The 15,070-nt window shown below is 46.6% G+C and overlaps 1 protein-coding gene across 1 annotated transcript; it reads right to left on the reverse strand.

Annotated features, from left to right (window-relative positions):
* Positions 1-2,740: 2,740 nt before the first annotated feature.
* Positions 2,741-6,698, reverse strand: DCD (dermcidin). Its single transcript, XM_001092492.5, has 5 exons — positions 6,579-6,698; positions 5,505-5,543; positions 3,990-4,091; positions 3,556-3,645; positions 2,741-2,909 (listed from the first exon to the last, which is right to left on the reverse strand). The coding sequence occupies exons 1-5, from the start codon at positions 6,634-6,636 to the stop codon at positions 2,866-2,868; spliced, it is 333 nt and encodes a 110-aa protein (XP_001092492.4). The 5' UTR covers positions 6,637-6,698; the 3' UTR covers positions 2,741-2,865.
* Between the last annotated feature and the right edge of the window lie 8,372 nt (positions 6,699-15,070).

The raw sequence follows: 15,070 nt of genomic DNA on the forward strand, positions 1-15,070 counted from the left end.
TGTGCTTGCTTTATCATGCTCTACCTTTGTTTCTGTCTCTGCTTTTTCCTTAACATTTTGAGAACTGGATTTGAATTTTTAATATACATAACAGAAGACCCCTTTAGAAATGGCTGTCCTTGATCTTTTTTTTTTTTTTTTTGAGGTGGAGTCTTACTCTGTCACCCAGGCTAGAGTGCAATGGAGAGATCTCAGCTCACTGCAACCTCCGCCTCCCAGGTTCAAGTGATTCTCCTGCCTCGGCCTCCTGAGTAGCTGGAATTACAGGCACATGCCACCATGCCCAGTTGATTCTTTTTGTATTTTTAGTAGAGTTGGGGTTTCACCATGTTGGCTAGGCTGGTATCGAACTCCTGAGCTCAGGCAATCTACCCACCTCGGCCTCCTAGAGTGCTGGGATTACAGGCATGAGCCACTGTGCACGGCCCCTTGATCATCATTATGATGACAAATCCTGATGCTTGTGGGTTTATTTTTAGAAACAATATTTTCTTGAATAGGCAGGACTTAGTGGAGTTTGTTTTTCTTCAAACAGTGCTCCCAAATATGTATGGTCCCCGACTTAACAACGTTTTAACTTTACGTCAGTGAGAAAACAATACACATTCAGTAGACATACTTCTAGTACCCATAAAAGCATTCTGTTTTTCACTGTCATTGTGGTTTTCAATAAATTACATGAGCTATTCAACACTATTAGAAAATAGGCTTTGTGTTAGATGATTTTGCCCAGTTTTAGGTGAATGTAAGTGTTCTGAGCTCGTGTAAGGTAGGCAAGACTAAGCTATGATGTTCAGTAGATTAGGTATATTAAATGTAGTTTTAACTTATATTTTCAACTTATGATGGATTTATCAGGCTGTAACCCCATCCTAAATTGAGGGGCATCTTATATGTGTTGTTAAATCTCCCTTTCCCATTTATTCATGACAGATTTAGAGGATTCCATGTGTTCTAGTTCCTTGTGGTTGTTGAGAATCCATCCAGTTTAAAATCTTACCTTCCTTTCCTCTCCCCAGCATATGCTTCACTGGAGAGACATGAAAAGGGGTGGGGTCTGGTTCTGGATCTCAGGGGAGGTGGGACGGGAAAGACAGAGATCTTTGAAGGTCACTGATCACAGTCAATGAGGGAGAAATCCTGATCTCCTGGCTTGGTCTACATTCTTCCGCTCCTCTGGAGGCCTCCACTGATGCAGGGTGTGGCGGTCACCAGATAAATGGTGGTTAGTTTCACTCCAGCCCTGCCATTGCTGTGGAACCCCTCAAAGAGTGACAGTTCCCTTAGGCCAGTGGCCCATACTCTCAACCCTCTCACCAGGTGCTGCCTCCTCCCATCCAGCCTGGAAGCCCCCCGTACAGCTTCTTGGCTTTCGGTCCTTCTTCTAAATGTACTCATGAGAGCAATGGGAATCCTAAGTTCTCTTCTTTGCTCTTCAGTGGCCTCAGGAGCCTGGGATGAGAGTGTCTTCTTGCATCTCTTCCATGAGCTACCATGAAAAACTTCTTGTTTCTAGAAATGTCAGATGATAAACAGGTACCCGCCTTTTTGTTCACTTTCCCCTGTGGCAGAAGTTGCTACAGAGATATAAACATTCATTCTGATCATCTTACTGCTAGGCATTTCCAGTCCTTGCAGTTAGGTGTGGCCATGGGGAGTGGGTTCTTGTATTACTTGCTAGTATAGCTCATACAAACCTCCAAGCAATCTGTTCCATGCTCCTTCCCCCTTTCTGTAGTTGGAATGGTGATAAAGATGACAGAATGATCTTGAAGCTAGATATTGAAGATGGCAGGGTTGCTGACATCCTGGAATCCTTAAATGACTCTGTGGAGAAGACAGACTATTGCTTCTTGCCCCCAAATCTGGAGCAAACCACCTTGACTTGTATATGTTTGTGCAATTATATCTTGGATTATTGTTTATAGTAGATTAGCCTTCCCTAATTAATATAATCTTGATACCTGGGGACATGGCTTTCTCAAGAGCTGTCCTACTATGCTCCAGTCTGGGCAGCTTCAGGTCAGTCTAGAGGGTGCATTCAGCTGGGGGTGAGAGGTTGGTGGGGGAGATGCCTGTCTCCTCCTGGACTGGAACCTTCAATCTAGGAGTGATTTCCACAGCCCTTCACTTGACTTGAAGGATAGAAGAAGCATCTCCCTCCCTTCTTCCATGGAGGTGTTCAAGAAAAATCTCTTTGCCATGAGCACTGCATTCCTCACAGAGCCAGTGATCCTGATGATTCCACTTTTCTCCTTTTGCACAGGGCAGAGAATGATAGTCCTGTGGTTGATTGGGATTGGGCTGGCTTTTCTAGCTCTAAGGAAGTCCCAGGGTGGTGGGCAGGCTCCAGATGTCAGAAGTTCTCCATGGAATGTGGGGTATTTGGGGTCTATGATTCTAGCTGTGGGTCCTAGAGCCAAATTCAAGGCAATGGGAAAAGTCCCACTCAACACTGATGCATAGTAAAATGGCATTGGGCAGGCAGAGTGAGGGATAAGGAGGCAACCAGTTTGCGACTTGAGGCTTAGACCCTGCAGATATGGGTGAGGGGCTGGGCATGAATCAAAGAACTTGCTGGAACTATGCTTTCTGGGAAGGCTGGGTCTGGAAGCTGTGTTTTGGGAGGAAGGGCCAGGGTGCCAACTGAAGCCTCATAGGGTGCTCCTCCAACCTCTTGGGCTCCTGGCCACGTTTCTTACCCCATCTCTTTTTAAGGAAAACATACACATACTCCAAGTATTACAGATGCTTTCAGTTTAATAGCCATTTTTAATTTTTTTTTTTTTTTTTTTTTTTTAGGTTTTGGGCTGAAGACTTAAAGCCCGCTGCTCCTGGGCATCATTTCTCAGCCTCTCCTTACAGCTATAGTACTGAGTCAAGGACGTCTTTAACGTCATGGACGGCTCCTAGGACAGCCACAGAAAACACGGGGTAAAGGGGTAGGAAGACAAAAGGAAGGGAAAGAGAGCCAGGGAATTGGGGAAGGAGAGGGAGGTGGAGGGGGAGGGAGAAAGAAGGGGAGGGGGAGGGAAAGAGAAGGGGAGGGGGAGAGGGAGGAAAGCGGGAGGGGGAGGTGGAAGGAGAGGAATGGGGAAGGGGAGGGAGAGGAAGGGGAGGGGTAGGGAGGGGAAGGGGGAGTGGAAGGGGTGGGGAAGAGAATATTAATAAGGATTCCAAGGCCCCAGGCACCAGCTCCACCCCTTCCATTCCTCCTCAACTCTGTCTTTTGCTTTCCAAACTCACTGAGGCCTGGAGGGGCTTACACAGAAGTCAGAAGGATGGAGGTCAGATTCATTGGAGCCCCAAAGACCTACCCTCTTCCCCACCTTGGCAGGGGCAGGGGGCAAGAGCAATAAAAAAAAAGCAAGTTAGACCCCAGGGAGTGTCAATATCAGACAAGAATGGCCATTTAAGTCCAGATGAGGAATTGGTGACATTTGAAAGCACAAAGTGAGGGGTCTTCAACGGGGGGCGGGGCTGTGGCAGTTTCAGATCTCATGCAAGGGGTGGAGACCAAGGCTGGTCCTGAGGGAGGAGTGGGGACATACTCACCTTTACCCACACTTTCTAGATCTTCAACTGCATCTTTTCCTAGGTTTCCGAGTCCCCCCAGAGTGTTTTTTGCTCCCTCTAGGCCTTTTTCTAGGGTGGATTCAGAAAAGAAGAGGTCATAGAAGCAGAAAAACTACTTCCTTTGTAGGAGAGCTCCTCCGCTTCCTAGGCACCATGGGCACCCCTAAGGTGAAGTGGTTTTGCTGAGGGAACCAACTTCTCTGTCATGGGAAGGTCGGTAAGCCAGTATTAGCTGCAAAACCTATGGCCCAGAAACCCTGTGTGTAGAAGCAGGTGTGCACCCCCAACCCCTCCCTACGAATATGGGTGTAGCTGTGTCCCTGTGCTTGTGCCTGTGAGTGCAGACTGGCCCCCAGATATCTTGCTGTTTCATGCATCAGAATTCTATACCAGGCATTGGCAAAGAGACTTACCCAGAAGGCTGGCTCTCTGCTTCCTTGGCTTTGGTGCCTGTCTGGCTAACCCTGGGTCTTCACCTGCATTTTCCTTTCGAGCTGCTGATGCCTCATGGGAAGCTGCAAGGGTGACGGAGTGAGAGGAATAATAGCTACCTCCACTCTTTCCACCCTGGTGGGGGAGCAGGTGGTGCTTTTACCCCCTGAAGGTCTGGCTTGAGGATAGCTCCCTCTCTCCCAATTCCTCTAGAGCTTGACTTTCATAATGTGTTAGGTTTTTTAGCACCCCTCAAGCTTTTTCCTGCTGCCTCCAAGACTTTTCCTGCTCCTCCAGGGCCTTTTTCTAGAGTAGGTTATGGTTCAGGGAAAAGTGAAGTCATGTTGGCAGAAAGATCACCTTAAAGAGACTCCCCCTAGTTTTCATTCCGTATACCAGCCACCTAGTGTGAGGAGGTTTTGCAGAGGGCACTAGCTTCTCTCTTCTAGGCAGGTTGGTGGATGAGCACAGAAATTTGGCAGTCTCTGAGGGGGACTTCTGCATCTATAAAAAATCCATTTGTTTATCTGGAGAATCAAAACTTCTCTTATCGCACTGGTGCAAAACGCAGCAGGGGCATCTGAGAAGAGACCAAGGTGCCTGGTGTTCCCTCTGGGCTGTATGTGAGAAGGCAGGGAGGGCAGCCGTGTGCTGTGGTTGGGGCTTGCAGTGCGGTGAAGATGTGCAGAAATACAGTTTATCTTTCTGCCATTAATTATCCAGAGTGTGTACATGGCTGGGGAAGTAGAAATGAATGAGAATTAGATCCCTCTCTCTCAGGGGCTTACAGTCTAGGAAAAGAGACAGAACTGCTATATACCGGAAGCCCAGAAGAGCGAGGGATGAAAGGAGAGACTGGGACAGAGGCACCACATCCACCAGGCAGGGAGGGCTTCAGAGAGCAGCTGGGACTTGAAGCTTGTTAGAGCATGGACAGGTAGGGGTTGAAAAGGCACCTGGGAAGAGGAACGTTGGGTAGTAGAAAGTTACTCATGTTGGCCGATGAAACAATTGTATAACATTTGATGTGGAGAATGCAAGCAGTGGAGCCTAGGGAAATTACGTTTGAAAAGTACCCTGGATCTAGATCATGGATTCCCTGAATGTCAGGCTAGGAGGTGAAAGCTTCGTGATGGGGAATGGGAACCACATGAAAGGTTTTGAATTGAAATTGTTGGTGAGGGTGGGGCAGATGAAAACCTCTGAACCCATCTAATGTGAAGTTCCTCCTCTTGCTCAAGAAAAGTTTTCCTTTCTTTCCCATTTTTCTTACTCCACTTCTACTTCAAGAGAGGGCTACCCTTTCCCCCATGCTCTGTCCTTCTCCAGTGCATGAGTCTCTCAGGAAGTCTCCCTTTTCCATGTCTCCTAAAGGTCGGCCTCCCAACTTTCCTTCCCCTGAACCCTTCTTCTGCTTCTCTGACTTCCTCCGCTCATATCCCCAGTCATTAACTCTCCCACCCGGGACTGGGGCAGGAGGAAGAGGAAGGACTCACGGTTCCCCGATCCTGGGGCAGAGGCAGCCTCTGGGTCATCTGCAAAGGAGGGAACAGTGACCATGTCAAGTAGGGTACAGTTGCAGGAGCTATATCCAGCCAGGGCTGCCTAGAGTTCCCAGGCCTCTAATCTCAGGAGCGTGGCAGTGGCCAGACAGGAGAGAAATCTCTGCTACACAAGGGGCCCATTAGAAATGCTTTTTGGTATCTCAACCAAATCCCTCTCTCTGTTATCCTCCCCAGACCTGGACTACTCAGAACATCCTTATGGAAATGGAATCATTCTCTGACTCTCTTCTATGTCTTAGATGTCCAAGTTATGAAGGGGCATGACCATGAGGGCATGATCACAGCATCTGCCCTAGTGACAGGGCAGGACTTGTTCTGATTGTCACCTGATAGAAGGACCTCAGAAGGACCTTCCCTCCATTTCTTTATTCTTCCAACAGCATGAATGAAGCACGCATTATGCACCAGACATGGTGTTAGAGGCTGGAGATACAGCTATGGGGAAGACAGTGTTTGCTCGGGGAAGCTGACACTCAATGGGGGATTTGGAGGAATTAACATAATTACATAAGCAATTGTTTAATTACATTTGTGATAGTGCTAGGAAGGAAAAATATAGGAGGGAAGAAAATGAAAAACAGGGACCAAAATGATTCTGGGGCTTCAGCAAGGCAGCTGTGAGGAAATACATGGACAGAGAGAGCTAGCGGGGCAGACACTTGGAAATTGAGTAGGAGTGAGGTTGACATGGGTGGGTGAAATAATGGGCAGGGGAAAAGACAAGAGGATGAGCAAAAGTCTTGGCAGTGGGAAATGGCTTGGTTCATTGAGGGGAAAAAGAATGCCAGAGTGGGCCAATCGCAGACTGAGAGGAGAGGCAGTGCAGAGCCAGGCTGGGGCCACAGGGCTCCTGGCTTCCTCTGACCACAGGGTCCCTGTGTGGAGAACCCAGTGGGAGGCAGACTTGGGTGAACTGCCTCTGGTGAGGAGGGGAAGGGGAAATGAAGGCAGGGCCCAGTCTTCTGGGGACTATATGGTTGGGTGTCGGGGAAGAGCCATACTCACAGGCACAGACCAGGGCTCCTGCCAGAGCTGCCAGGAAGAGGAGACTCATGAACCTCATGCTTCTGTGTGCTAGAGCGGGTATGCCACCAAATCCTTGGAGATCTTGGGATCTAAGGTGTCGAGACTGCCTCTCTGGGCCTCTTTTAAGCATGACAGGGACCAATGGGAGCCAGTCTTCCAGTGGTGTGTTCTCCTCCTCCTCTTCTCCCACCTCAGAGCCACCTGTTAAGTCAACAAGGGCTGGCTGGGGCTTGCTAGTGCCCGCCTTCCCTGCAGGTAGGTCCTGGACAGCAGCTCTGGAGTTGGCACTGTCCTGACTTGCATCCTTTGCCTGCCTCTCCCCTTCCCATCTTGCTTGTCCCGGGACTCCCATCTCTGATCGCATCTGGGGTCCTGGGGGAGACTGTGAGAGGTTTCTAGAGAGGGCCCTGGCAGGAGGGCTGTGCTCAGAAGGCTCTCCTTCCACCTGGAAACAGAAGGGGGCCCCAAGATGTCAGATCCAGCCTCCTTAGGAGAGAGTGGGGGTGGCTGAGGCTTCCCTTGAGTGGGTTAAGCCTATCCCAGGAGGCTACCCTCACAGTATTTGGGGACCCCTCCTGACTAAGATCCAGAGAGGCTGCTGTCCTCTCTAGGGGTCTCCACATGGTAACCAGAGCTTTCCAACCTCAGTAGACCCTGACCAAGGTGTCTTCATTCCCAGCTAATGATCCTCTACCCAAGAAAATTCTCCTGATAAGTTAACCAGAATATGAAGTCAGTTCCCAGTTTGCCCTTCAGATGGGGGAGGGAGGCTAGTGGTGTGGATAATTCAGAGAAGTGGAGAATCCGAAGGTGCTTCTCTGTGCCTCAGAATCCCTTTCTGCCGACTTGTGTTTGCTTTAAAGTGGCAGAAACAGTCCTGGAGATAATGGGTTTATGACTCGATTTTGTTGTTTACTAGCTGTGTGGCCTTCAGAGAGGCAATTTACCTGCCCCACTTCAATTGTTTTTCTTTCTTCTTTTATTTTATGGTAATATTTAAGGTGTAACATGATGTTTTGATATACACGTATTTAGTGAAATGGTTACTATAGTCATGCAAATGAACACATCCATGATTTCACATAATTAGCCTTTTGTGTCTTTCTCTCTCTCTTTCTCTCTCTCTCTCTCTCTGTGTGTGTGTGTGTGTGTGTGTGTGTGTTTGGTAAGAGTACCCAAAATCTGCTCTTCCAGCAAAAATCCCAAATTCAGTACAGTATTACTGACTCCAGCGCTCGTGTTCCACTTCAGCTGTTTTGCATTTGATGGTGAGAAATGATCATTCTTATCCTACAGGTTTCGTGTGAGGAAGACATATGCCAAAACTGGTCAACTCCCTCCTCCATCTATTCCAGACCCAAGCTGGGGAGCTGAGGATAACTTGGAAACTTAGTTTCTGCTCCTGACAAAGCCAGTTACTTCCTCGAGATGTCTTTTCTCCATGGAGTGGAGCCTGCCCTTGCCCTGTTCCTGGGAACTTGGTGAAAATGGACTGAGATTTGTTTCCCGAGGTGCTTTGTCTGTGCCAGACATCGTGCTGGGCCCAGACAGATAGAGATAAGCAGACTGTGTCTTGCCTTGAGGGGATACACAGTAGGCAAGGATCTCAGACAGATGAAGGGACAATCGATGGTAGCAGGGGACTCTGTCCTGGAAGAGAAAGCATGCTCTTCCTAGCCTATGGGATTGAAGCAAAGGTGTCCTCCACCAGTTAAAGGCTGAATGATTTTGGCATGTCACATAATCTCTCTGACTCTCGTCTCTACAGTGTGACCCAGGGTACTTGTGAAATTCAAACAGGAATAGCTCAGATCCACTTTCTGGGTCAACTTTCTGGGGCTCTTCCCTGTGCTCTGGATGTCTCCTTCTCACTTCCATGGGAACTCAGTCCATCTGAGCTCCCACCATCTCTCCTGTTTTGTGGTTTATTGTGAGCCTCTCTTGGCTTTTTTCCTTCAACATATAGACATCTTAAAAATAAGCAAAATGTTCTTATACTCTCCCTGTCTAGCTTCTTTCCAATTATTCTGCAACCAAGCTTTTGAAAACAACTCCATTTTTTTTTGGCCTCAACATCCGTGTTTTGCTTTATGTTCTTATCACCCTGTAGTGTTTCCACCACCATCCCTGGAACTGAGAGACGTCCTTGCCAAGGTACTCAGATACAGTCGCCACTTTTCGGCCTTTATCTTATCTGATCTCAGTGGGCTCTGACACTGTTAGAGCCACTCATCTTTTGAGGTGCTGGGGTTTTCTTTCTCTCTTTCCTTTTTTCGACCACCCTTCAGTCCCACTTTGACTCACCTTGCCTGCCCCTTATTCTCCAGTGTTCTATTCTTAGCCTTCTTCTTCTCTCCTCTTATACACTCTCCTGTGTGACTCATTCTTGGAGTCACACTTCTGACTCCAACATCTTCTTTCCAGCCCAGACCCCTCTCCTGAACACTAATATCCACCAATGGATGGGCGGTAACAGGATGGACCAAACACTGATGAACCCTAGGGGTTGAAACTGGCCTTACCTACCTTCCCCACATCTCCACCATCACCTGCTCCTCCTCCTGCACCATCTTCCATTCTGATTAACAGTACTGACATTCACCCAGTTATCTAAATAGAGATCTGAGAGTAATTTTACATTTTTCCTTCTCATGGCCCCCTATATACAAGGACACTGGCGTCTATCAAGTGCTGCTTCTTCGTCAATCCCAGGGCTCTGGCTCAGAAACCTCTGTCTGGATCCTTGCCATTTTTTATATCCACTGAAGAAACAGCTTCACAAATGGTTTTCCCTCTGACAGTCTCAAGTTCTATCTCCCAGCTGTCTAAGTGATTTCTAGTAGACAAACTATGTGCAGAGCGCACACCATCTTTCATGAGCTGGCTTCTGTCTGTCCCTTCAGTTTCAACCCTTTTCACTCCCTCATCAAGACTCTGCCTCAGTCACATTAAATTTCTTTCAGTTTCTTGCACAGATTTAATTTTTTCTTGCGTCTGCCTCTTCACGTATTTTCCTCCTTGTATTGTCTTTAATGCCCTCCTACGATTAGATGACAGAGCTTTTTCTTACTCATCCTTTAAGATTTGGATCAGAAATGCCTTCTTCCTGGAAAATTTTCTTTTTCTTTTTTCTTTTTTTTTTTTTTTTTGAGATGGAGTCTCACTCTATCACCAGGCTGGAGTGCAGTGGCACAATCTCAGCTCATTGCAACCTCTGCCTCCTGGGTTCAAGCGATTCTTCTGCCTCAGCCTCTCAAGTAGCTGAGACTACAGGCACGTGCCATCACACCTGGCTAATTTTTGTAGTTTTAGTAGAGACGGAGCTTCACCATGTTGGCTAGTATGGTTTCGATGTCTTGACCTCGTGATCCGCCCACCTCGGCCTCCCAAAGTGCTAGGGTGACAGGCTTGAGCCTGGCCCCTGGAAGATTTTCTGGGCATTCTTCTTGTCTTGCTTCGCCTCCCCACCAAAGTGAGGTCAGAGTTCTGGGCACTTCCACCAGCCCCTTGCTCTTCTCTTTATCTATGCTTCACTTCGACGGAACTGGGATTGTCTGTTCAGTGCTTGGTTTTCCACACTAGACTTGAGCTGTGCAGTGCAGGACCATGTTTAATTTGTCTGTGCTACCCAGCCCCAGTGAGGATGCCAGACATACAGTTAGAATGCAGTAACTTTGGGTGAAGTGCAGCTAGAAACCTACAAGTGAGTGGGGCTAGAAACCTTCAAAATTTGGGCAAGAAATGTGAACTGGTGGATAAAGCTTAGATTAGACTAATAACATTAATCTGTTGGAAACAGATATACTAAGCTGCTTTTTAAGAAACTATTATTTGTTTATAGTTTTTTTCTTTGAGGTACAACTTATATACAATGAAACATACATATTAACTGTATTTTTTGGTCTTGACAAATGCATCTACTGATGTAACCCAGACTCCAATCAAGATATGAAGCATTACCAGTAACCCAGAAAATTTCCTCCTGCTTTTTCCCAGGTGATACCTGACCCAACTCCCAGAGGCAAGCTGAACTACTTTTTAAATACAGTCTTTTTTTTTTTTTTTTTTTTTTTTTTTTTTTTTTTTTTTAAGAGACAGGATCTTGCTTTGTGACCCAGGTTGGAGTGTAGAGATGCCATCATAGCTCACTGCACCCTCAAACTTCTGGGCTCAAGCGATCCTCTCACTTCAGCCTCTCAATGTAATGCACTCATTGCTGGAATATCTGTGGGGTTTATTCAACCCCAACTTGATAACCTTCTTTCTCTGTCTTGTAATGTGGGCTTATGCCTGTAGAAACCTGACAATTCAGGCCATAGAAGCATCCTTGGGTCAGGAAAGAGCTTGCATGTTTTCAAAGGTGTGGAGAGTCTCTTTGGTGTTCTGTGGTAAAAAGGGTCAGCACTGGGCCCTCAATTTTCATGCAGTTCATGGTGTGATTCCCCAGGAAGGGTCCAGAAGACAGGTTAAGATATGGGGAATACTTGACTTTGGACAGAATCAGCTTCTGTTTAACCAATGACTTCCAGCTGATTCCTCAGAAGAAAAGGTCAGGTAGGTTCAGAAGTCCAGTGTGGGAATAATGTGGTTAAGAGTTGGGAGTCAGGAGGTGAGTTAAGTTTAATATCAAAGGTGGGTGGTAGAGACCTGTGCAGGGCAAGGAGAATTCAGAGAAAGGTAAGCAGGGCCTTCATTCCTTTTGCAGGTGCTGGGTACTGGCATCCGAGGGATAAGTATGAGTTGGTATCCATGCTCATGGAGCTCATAGTCTAGGCTTGGTAATAAAGATAGGCTAAATAATTCGATATTAATGTGACCCATAAAGGAGTACCTAGAAGGGAAAAATGAAGGTCTGAAGCAGTTCAGGGATGTTGAGAAGAGGGGAAACGTTAGAGGAAGCACTGAGGGGTATTATGGTCAGGAGAGTGAGGGAGAGGACGTGCTCCATTCCTGAAGATCTGAAACCAAGTGAGTGATAGGTCCAGAGATGGGGAGGCTTGAGTATGGGGAGCACCCGTGTGTGTGTGTGTGTGCATGTGTGTGTGTGTGTGTGTGAGTGCACGCACATTTGAGTGGGAGGTATGTGAAGGCAGAGGGTGATGCTCCCTTCTCAGTTGGAAGGTCATCTCGGGCAGATCATTACACAGCCCTCAGGAACAGTTCTTGCTATTTGCACAAGCCTTTTCCAGGAGGAGATTAGCCCTCAGGGTTCTGGAATCAGCACTGCCAAGGAGCAGCTTCTCTGTACTCCTCCTTTCCTCCCTTCCCTACCTGGGCCTCAGGAAAGAAAGGAGCAGGTACTCCCAGGGATTGTGGGGAGGGAGCAGAGGCCTGTAAGGTAAATACCCGTCCCCCAACACTTAAAAAAGATGCTTTTCATGAATTTAAAACAAGTCTGTAATATTCACTATCAAGCTTAGCCTGTTACTCATTATCGAGAGGGAGGCACGGGATGGGAATGGGGGTAGGGATGGTACCCAGAAGACTGCAATTCCTTTCTCCTAGATGTGGTTAAAGAAAAACACCCCAGTTCTCTGGGTTCCTTGAGGGAGCAATTGTCTGTGGACACCTGGTTGAAGACCCTGGTGCTTGCTAGGGTGCTAATCTGCCCCTTCTCCTGTTCAGAACATTCTTCCCCTGTTCTTCATTCTTCTCTGTCTGGGTACGGAGTCCCATCCTAGACAGTGGGGTGGGGAATGTGGAACGCAGAGGGAGGAGGCGACCCTGCCTTTATGAGGATGGGAGGTTGATTCCTGCATCTGGGACATGGACATAGGGCCTTTACCTGGCCATCTCTCGCTGATCCTAACTGACTTCACTGCTGTTTCTGTTATGCACCCATTGGCACTACAGTAATGCATTGTTTCTCTGAGCTAGTGGAAGCTAACCAGTCATCTTTGTCAAATGCATTAGGTATGAACAAAAGGTAAACTGCCTGAATTTTATAGGCAATTGCCAGAAAAAACATCTTCAGAATCAATATCCCTGGCTTTGAATAATTTCCAGATGACACATCATGTACCTCTAAAAATCAAAGTAATATTTGGAAATGATCATTAAGGACCAAGATGAGGAATAAAGTGGAGAGACATTTGGGTTGAAAACTCTACTTGGTTATTTCATCATAAGGTTCCCATTCTTGTCTGGCTCCTAAACACGTTCTGAAAATCAATTCAAAAGGGGAGATAATTCTGGAGCAATGAAAGCACATTTGGGGTGAGTATGGCCTCCCGAGGTGACTAGTTTGAAGAATGCGGTGCTCATTTAGATGTAGAAGTTCTGGCTTATTTGTGACAAATCAGTTCTCCTCTCCTTATTATCAAGTTTGAAATTGACCTTAGCAAGGTCTTTGATACATTTAGGACATTCTAAATTTTTTTATCTCAAGGGTCTGGAGAAATGAGGAGTCATCAGATCTTAGGAAGTTACTGGGAATTAATCTGGAGAGACTTCCTGGACCAAGAAGACTGTGGAGAGAGATGGAAGTGACAGCCTTCAATGCTGGGGGTTGGTTAGCATAAGGATAACAGTGCTGTCCTTGGATGCATAATTGGGGCATATGGACTGAGTGGAATTGACTTTGGGAACCCTTAAAATAAGGGCACAACAGAGCTGAGGGCAGCAGCTGGTAGGATAAGATAAATTGTTAGAATGGAGTTTTAAACAGGGGGGAAGGAAAATCATCTTGGTCGTCTGCCATTCCTGCCTCTGAATAACTGGAGCCAATTCTAAAGTACTAATAGGGCCTGAGTAGGGTCTGCTACTCCCCAACTTTGTGATGCACTCCCTTAATCCCTAGAAGTGGCAGGGGGTCAGCCCCAGCTGCTTGGAGAGCCAATTGCCTCATGGAGGTGACTTAGATAAATAGGACTTTTATGTACTTGTTAATTCATGTGTGAGTTTGGGGCACTGTGGGAATGGAGCTGAGGAAAAGGGTTGCCACTGAGGTTTGCAGGAAGCAACTGGCTTTGTTGAATCTCTGCTGAGATTCTAGGAACTCCAGGAGGTTGTTTTCCTGAAATGCCCATAACTGGCCACAAGCCCTGGTTCCCTTTGCCCCTCTGGCTCTCTTCTGGGTAAAATTCTGACCTCTTCCCTGCTTCCTGTTCTGAGCTAATGACCAGGAATGAAGCTGCTGGGTAGGTGGGAACATATAACCTCTTCAGAGACTTAGAGACTCTTCAAGGGGGAGGATTGAGAGAGAAGTCGTTCCATCCCTCTCTGTCAGACTGGCAGAGAGAAGGGAAGCAACTGGTCTAGATTGAAGGTACAAAGGAGACTATGAGAGATAAATTCCTTATCTTTGGCTCTGCCATTTACTCTGTGTAATTCTTGCTATAACATGTTTTCTCTGTTTTATGCATTCATAGTCCAGCTTTCTCAATGTGGGGACAGTGGAGAAAGCCTCTAGATCTATCTGCTTTATCTAATAATTTTATTTATTTATGTATTTATTTATTTTTAGAGACAGAGTCTTGCTCTGTCACCCAGGAGCTCAGTGGTGTGGTCATAGCTCACTGTAATCTCAAACTCCCAGGCTGAAAACAATCAATTAGCTCAGAGGCTAAACCTAATTCTCTGACTAGCCTCTGAGTAGCTGGGATTACTGGCATGGGCCACCATGCCCAGCTAATTGAAAAAAATTTTTTTTTTTTTTGTAGAGATGGGGGTCTCACTATGTTGCCCAGGCTAGTCTTGAACTCCAGACCTCCAACAATCCTTTCTCTTCGGCCTCTCAAAGTGTTGGGATTATAGCCATTAGCTACTGCAGCAGGCCCTCTAATACTTATTTTTAATACATGTTGAATAGACTTAATCCTCCTTCCCACTGGGAGATATTCAACTCCCTTGTCAACATCTGTGTAGATTCTCAGGAGCTTCAACTCTTAAAATCACTGTGCCCTGTGATTTTCTCTAATGAATTATCATTCATTTGTGTCTTGATTCCTTCAGCTATTCCCTGTTCCCTGAATCCCTCCAAATATGGACACAGCTCCGTTCTCTGAATTTCTCTGGGCACCACCAACATAAGGCTTTTGCCTTTGCTGAAAATTCCGACACAAAAACACTTTAATCATGCACATGAATCATCCATGTCCCAAATTTAATTGGCCCTAGGGAACTTGAGCCATTGAAGTTCCCTGCTATGGGGAGCCTCACACCATCTCTTCTTAGACGTTAAGTGTCTCCTGGTCGTTCTCTTTTTCCTAGCACTGCATACCCATTTACTTAACTTTAGTCTTCATTTGTTCACTCAATACATGTTTATTGATTGCCTACCATATGCCAAATACTGTGTGGGTCACAGATACATTTAAGTAGTTTAGTTGTCTTTGTCTCCTGCCATCCCGGGGAACTTCATCTTTCTTTGCTGAGAATGCAAAATGAACACTGGGTATGCCCCCATTTTGACTAATTGTGTACATCACATACCTCACATGCCTCAGAGACAAAACTTTGCATCCTGTGGT

This window comes from Macaca mulatta, chromosome 11 (genome assembly GCF_049350105.2).
Source record: "Macaca mulatta isolate MMU2019108-1 chromosome 11, T2T-MMU8v2.0, whole genome shotgun sequence".
Classification (NCBI taxonomy): Eukaryota; Metazoa; Chordata; class Mammalia; order Primates; family Cercopithecidae; genus Macaca; species Macaca mulatta.

Bases quoted from the DNA above. Each gene is read 5' to 3' on its own strand.
- DCD (XM_001092492.5), bottom strand. From the start codon at position 6,636: ATGAGGTTCATGAGTCTCCTCTTCCTGGCAGCTCTGGCAGGAGCCCTG. The intron at 5,544-6,578 runs GTGAGTATGGCT...CCTCCTTTGCAG, and splicing joins AGGAGCCCTGGTCTGTGCCT to ATGACCCAGAGGCTGCCTCT. The intron at 4,092-5,504 runs GTGAGTCCTTCC...TCACCCTTGCAG, and splicing joins TGCCCCAGGATCGGGGAACC to CTTCCCATGAGGCATCAGCA.